The 6864-nt window shown below is 41.4% G+C and overlaps 1 protein-coding gene across 3 annotated transcripts in view; it reads left to right on the forward strand.

The window, feature by feature from the left end:
* Positions 1 to 6864, forward strand: part of LOC117943101 (butyrophilin subfamily 2 member A2-like) — a 42115-nt gene that overhangs the window by 19059 nt on the left and 16192 nt on the right. For 2 of the 3 annotated variants that reach the window (XM_034869023.1, XM_034869024.1), the window contains one exon: positions 1707 to 1985. In XM_034869023.1, coding sequence (XP_034724914.1) covers positions 1707 to 1985 — 279 coding nt within the window. Of the gene's footprint in view, positions 1 to 1706; positions 1986 to 2141; positions 2277 to 6166; positions 6720 to 6864 lie in introns of those variants that run through there. The other variant, XM_034869025.1, reaches the window with a different exon arrangement.

A 6864-nucleotide genomic window follows, 5' to 3' on the forward strand; every position in this document is an offset into this window, starting at 1 on the left:
CTAATGTTAACTCAGGTGATTAACACAGCTACTGCTGCTCTAATGTTAACTCAGGTGATTAACACAGCTACTGCTGCTTTAATGTTAACTCAGGTTATTAACAAAGCTACTGCTGCTCTAATGTTAACTCAGGTGATTAACACAGCTGCTGATGCTCTAATGTTAACTCAGGTGATTAACACAGCTACTGCTGCTCTAATGTTAACTCAGGTGATTAACACAGGTACTGCTGCTCTAATGTTAACTCGGGTGATTAACACAGCTACTGCTGCTTCTTTCATCTCTTCGCTACTATAACCAATTATTTGAGTATTTTACATCCATATTTACTAGTTTTCTTCTTCTTATCTGTCATTGTTGGTGCATGGCTGCATGTTCTGACATCTTTCAGTCTTGATGCTAAGCTAAGCTAAGCTAACTATCTGCTGGCAGTAGCTTCATATTTACAGTACAGACGTGAGTGGTATCAATCTGCTTATGAATGAAAAGCAAATACTAGTAATTATTAAGTGGAGTTTTGCTCTATCATTCCCACCTGCTGAGCTCCGTTTAGTTACTAGTTGATAGTCTGAACTCCCTCCTTGTGTGTGTGTGTGTGTGTGTGTGTGTGTGTGTGTTCGTGTCTACTCGGGTTGTCCCTCTCCATTTTAGATGTTATAACTCAATTACCAGGCTCCGATCATTTTTCTAGTTCATAATATTAAACCATCATCCTTAAATTAATGTTTTCCTTTTTCTTTCAGAACGATTCTTCAAAGACCGATCAGGAGAAAACTCAGGTGATGATGTCAAGGTCTCTAATCTCTGTATAGTGTCCTACAACTCCTTTAAACCTCAGGACCTTCATGGTGACTTTAGTTGTTCTCACACAGTGTAGCAGGTAGATGGGGGGGTGGGGGACTTGGGTCTCCATGAGGTCCCCCGTGTTATATTATCTCAGATATTGATCTGCTGTAATAATATATTGATCAGATATATTTTAGATCTATCTTAAAACAGATGAGGTGAGTCCTAATTTGATTACTGTCACTGATCTCTACAATGTTTAAAGTGAAGGTGTTGTGTCTGAATCTTTGAATAATAATAATAATAATAATAATAAATAATATTAATAATAATTTTAATAATATTATTAATATTATTATTATTAATATTGTTAATAATAATAATAATATTAATAATATTATTAATAATAATAATATCCAGTCTCTGGGTGACGGAGTTGTAGCACACGCTGCAGGTGTAGACATCAGTGACATCATCAATGGTTTCTCCTGGTCTGTGTTTGAAGGTCTGACTCTGTCTCTAAATGAAGGAGAAACTGGTTCTTGTTGTTTCAGCTTTACTTTACTGCCATAGAAATTGTTTCACAGATCTAGAACACATTAGTGTTTTTAAGGCTCTCAAGGTCCAAACACACGTCACAAACTGTACTTTTGGTGATTATTATTATTATGATCTAATTTCTAAAAAGTAATAAAACTGTTAAATATCATGTTTTCATAAATTCAATATATTTCATAAATTGTAAATTCAAAGTCTCCTGGGGTGCAGTTAAAGCTCACAGCTGATTTCCAGTTTCTTTCTTCTTCTCTTTAAAACAGAAAGTATCTACAGTCAGGCTTAACAACAATGTTATATTATCATATTTCTATCATTTTAATGATTTCATCTTTAATAAGCTTTTCTTTAAACTCTGTCCACAGCTGCAGCACCAAAGCCACGTGTCACAACAATCAACGCCACCTCAGCCTGGGCCCTGCTGCAGTGTGACGTTCATGGTGCTTCTCTAACATCTGTAGTCCAGTGGAGGGACGGGGCTGGGACCAGACTACCTGCTGAGGAGACCAGGACCCCAGAAACCAGAGACCACTACCACATCACCCTCAACACCACGGTGACCCAGACCGGCCGCTACCGCTGTGTAGTCACCCGGGAGGAAATCAGCCATCAGACTCAGGCTGAGATCTTTGTTCATATCAGTGGTGAGATTTCTTTCTTGGTGGTTTAATCAGGAAATAATTACATTTACTTCTTATTAGTTTTAAAAGATTTTAGACCCATTTTAAGTGTTGTGTGTAGTCTGTGTGTGTACCTGGTGTGCAGTTTGAGTTCTATCAGCTGTTTGTGATGTGTTTCAGGGAAAGTGTGTGAGGACTCATCCAGGGAAGTGGTCGTCGGATGGATTGGTGGATTCTCTTCGGGAGCTCTGACTGTTGGTGTAGTTCTAGTTCTGCTTGTTGTTACAAAGATCATCGTAATACGCCGCAAAAAAGGTAAGTTTATATAATTGTTTTGAATCAACATATCCATAATGTGTCTTCATCAACAAAACAAATACACCTTAACAACTACTTTTAAAAAGTGGAGGCTTAAACCCAATTTATTTTCCCATGTTAAAAAGCTCAGCGGAGACACTAGATTCAGTAATTACTCCGAAGCAAATCCATCGTTGTGTCTCTGGAAGTTGAAGTTGCTCAGCAGTACAAGCAGGACCGCTTGATAGGAGGAAGTCTAACAGCACACACACACACCGCACAGTGAAGTGCTGCAAAGCGTGTGTGTGTGGGTGTGTGTGTGTGTGTGTGTAGTGTTTTACAGCTTGTCACAGTTAAAAACATACCCCCACAAGCTGACTTGGTGATGTTGAGCGACTTTAGAGCAGCCGCTAGTAAAGAACCAATGAAATGCCTCGTTCCCCGCTGTGGGGACTCCCCCTGTCTTCCCCCCCCTTTTGTCAGTTAGTAGTCCAGCGTTTTGTTATCAGACGCGGAGTGATACTAATTGTGCAAAGGAACTATACGTAATTGCTGGGATGCATGGTTATTATCACACCTATGATCTCATTCATTTAATATTTTCCCCAAAAATTAAATGAATCAGATCCTGCAAAATAGCTATTAATATTTATTTAGCCTAAGTAATGTATCAATATCATTCAATAATGCTTTCCCAAATCCCAAACTGACATTTTCATATTATTTGTATTATTATTTGGGCAAAAGAACACAGTTTATGTCCATCATCAACACAGTTTGCGATGATCCGTTCTGCTGCAGCGCTGATTATACATGACAGCTGGGGTGTCTGGGACCTGTAGGCAACCCGTATAAAACCAGTATTTTACAGAACTCCATTATACAAACTAATGAAATGTGCTAAAGTTAAACCACTGAATGATTCCTAAACCCTTCTGTTAAATGAAATCCATCATGTGGCTGCAAACAGGAACAATCAGTCAAAGTTAACTAAATGTTTCTTTATTATTTCTCTTTTAAACACATACAAGTTCAACTAGATGAAAGAAAACGACCCACAGAAATGTTCAACTTAGACTCCATATTTCTTTTATTGTACAATGCATTCTCCCCCTGTCCTTTCTTCTTCTTCTGGAGTGTTTTCAGGAGCAGAGAGCGTCGTTAGACTGATTTCCGTGACTAATAGAAAACGCTCTCTCCGCCTCCACGGATGTAGACTACTGCTGCGTAATGAATTTAGTGAGCCTTTGTTACCATAGTTACGTTACAGCACCGTCGCCTGCATCAACGTTACCGTATGACAACAATAGACATTTTATTTCCTGTTTCCTGTCTTAACCTTTCCTGTGAATCAGGAAATAGTCTTGATCAGATTTCCCGGGATTAAACCCCTCTATGAACCAATCAGATTGCCTGATTTAAGTTACACGTTTTATAACAGACCTTTAATGAAATGTAAATCTATTTATTTTGGCCACCACAGTAATGTCTGTCTGATTTAAAAGTTGACTTATGAAATGTTTTCTTTTCTTTGCTGCAGGTTCTCGTGATGAGGAAAGGGAACCAGGGCAGCTTATGATCTGAAGATCCTTCAGGTCTAAATGAGTTGCTACAAAGAACTCTTCTTTATACCAAACCATCGCTGATCCAAGGCTTCAAAGGACACTTTAAATGAGATCTGAAAGAGTGATTTTGTATAGCGCATCTACCGCTTCATAAACCACCGTCTGATCATGAGCCAATCAGAGTAGTTCCCTGCATCGTGCAGCTTAGTCTCAGATGGAGACAGTCCCAGAGGACAGAGGAACGGGAGGAAAACTCAACAGATAGCAGTCGGTCTCAAGGTTTACCAGTTTACCAGTAAACGCAGCATTTTGCCCCGTCTGTGCTGTTTTTCAGACAACAGCAGTGACCAGTGCTAGTCGGTGCTAGTAGCGTCTGTTAGCTGTTAGCTAGTAGCGTCTATTAGCTGTTAGTTGTTAGCTAGTAGCGTCTGTTAGCTGTTAGCTCAAAGGGCTCTATGGTGCGAGTGACATTTTTCCTCTAGGACGCACCGGTGCTAATGTCCTCGCATCTGCTGCAATGTTGTTTAAATGGATATGGTTTAATTTTTATTACCTGACCCATTTCCTCTTTAAAGCCGTGCCTGTGTTTGGATCTCAATTGATTCAAAACAATTGTATAAAGTTACCTTTTTTGCAGCCTATTAAGATGACCTTTGTAACAACAAGTAGAGCTACAACTGCAACAACACTCAGAGCTCCTAAAATTAATCCACCAATCATCTACCCGACCGCTTCACTGGATGAGTCCTCACACACTTTCCCTGAAACACATCACAAACAGCTGATAGAACTCAAACTGCACACCAGGTACAACACACAGACTACACACAACACTTAAAACGTGTCTAAAATCTTTTAAACTAATATAACTGAACAAATTTAATTGTTTCCTGATTAAACCACCAAGAAAGAAATCTCACCACAGATATGAACAAAGGTCTCAGCCTGAGTCTGATGGCTGATTTCCTCCTGGGTGACTACACAGCGGTAGCGGCCGGTCTGGGTCACCGTGGTGTTGAGGGTGATGTGGTAGTGGTCTCTTTCTGGGGTCCTGGTCTCCTCAGCAGGTAGTCTGGTCCCAGCCCCGTCCCTCCACTGGACTACAGATGTTAGAGAAGCACCATGAACGTCACACTGCAGCAGGGCCCAGGCTGAGGTGGTGTTGAGTGTTGTGACAGATGGCTTTGGTGTTGGAGCTGTGGACAGAGTTTAAAGAAAAGCTTATTAAAGATCCATCCATCTTCATCCGCTTATCCGGTATCGGGTCTAGGGGGCAGCAACTCCAGCAGGGAACCCCAAACTTCCCTTCCCCGAGCCACATTAACCAGCTCCGACTGGGGGGTCCCGAGGCGTTCCCGGGCCAGGTTGGAGATATAATCTCTCCACCTAGTCCTGGGTCTCCCTGTGGTCTCCTCCCAGCTGCACATGCCTGGACCACCTCCCAGGAGGAATCCTTACCAGATGCCCGAACCATCTCAACTGGCTCCTTCACTCATAGGGGGGACCTCATAGAGAACCAAATCTGACTGAATGACCTCAGACTGACGGTGGGTGTATTAGAAAAACAACGTGCCCGTCCTCTTACTCTCCTCACAGCCCCACCTCCATTCACTCACACACGGCTCCCAGTAACCGAGACAGAGCCGGTGTCACTCTTCTGACACTTCTGACAATTGTTAACAGTTAAGCATGAGTATTTGTACCAGTGTTACCGCTGGTTACTCTGCTATCGCTGTTAAATTATTGAATGCAACTAACTTCAGTTGGTAGAGTAACAGCGTGTGAGACGGAGGCTGCTGGACCAGGACCTGGACCTGGACCAGAGATGTGACCCATGGCCCGAATATCATAGTTCATAAAAATGCAACGCAGTGAAGATACAGACATAATAAAAAATTAAAACTGTGGACAAATGTCAGAAGTGTGGCCGGGCTGCTTGGAGAGTAGACGAGAGAGAGTAGAAAGATCCAACACAGGCACGGCTTTACAGACAAAATTGGTCATGGAATGCAAAATTAAACCATATCCATATAACAACATTACATGCGAGGACATGTACAGATGCGAGGACGTTAGCACCGGTGCGTCCCAGAGGAGCTAACAGACGCTACTAGCTAACAGCTAGTTAACAGACGCTAACTAGCACCAACTAGCACTGGTCACTGCTGCTGGTAAACCTTGAGACCGACGTATAACCAACTGCTATCTGTTGAGTTGTCCTCCCGTTCCTCTGTCCTCTGGGACTGTCTCCATCTAGAAACCAAGCTGCACGGTGCAGGGAACTACTCTGATTGGCTCATGATCTGACATTAGAAATACGGAAGAAATGAATCAGTTTGAGAGCCGGCACCCAGACTAGAACCAGCAGCTCCAGAGGTCCAGCATTAAGGTGATATGTCCTAGTTTCTGTCCCCCCCCCATGGAGAAATTACTTTCGCTTCCAAGGACGCCACAATCTTATGAATATAGAAACACGGAGCTGATAGTCTTAATTAGCTTTGTTGCAACTCATTTGGCAATGGCTTGAATGTAACGGGAATTTGATGTTACTCTTTTGTTACATCTGTAACATGAAAAAAATGTAAATAATGTAAATATTATGAATATTAAGTTCCTAAAGCTCTGAGGCTTAAAGCAGAAAGAACAGAACCGAAGCCCTCTATAACCAGACGACCTCAGACCAGATCTCAGACCAGATCTCAGACCAGATCTCATGCTCACATTATAATCTATAATATTTATGTGTGTAACGTGTAGTTTAACAAACAGCTGGTCCATCACAAAGCAACAACTCTGTAAATAAATAAATAGGAAGTTTGTTAGTTGTTAGATAACATTGAGGTTCTGAATTGTCCCATTTCTGTTACGTATTATTGGAGCGTCTCAGGTGATAGAAGGTGTTGTAGATAATGATGGTCCAACGATTTGATTGTAAAAAGAAACTTCAGCTGATTTTTTAAATTTTTCTACTTTGTGTTGTTTGAAATGTCGACGCTGCACTCTGCTCGTTGTTGGATGAATGACGGCCGACCGTAATTATA

This window comes from Etheostoma cragini, chromosome 4, assembly GCF_013103735.1.
Source record: "Etheostoma cragini isolate CJK2018 chromosome 4, CSU_Ecrag_1.0, whole genome shotgun sequence".
Classification (NCBI taxonomy): domain Eukaryota; kingdom Metazoa; phylum Chordata; class Actinopteri; order Perciformes; family Percidae; genus Etheostoma; species Etheostoma cragini.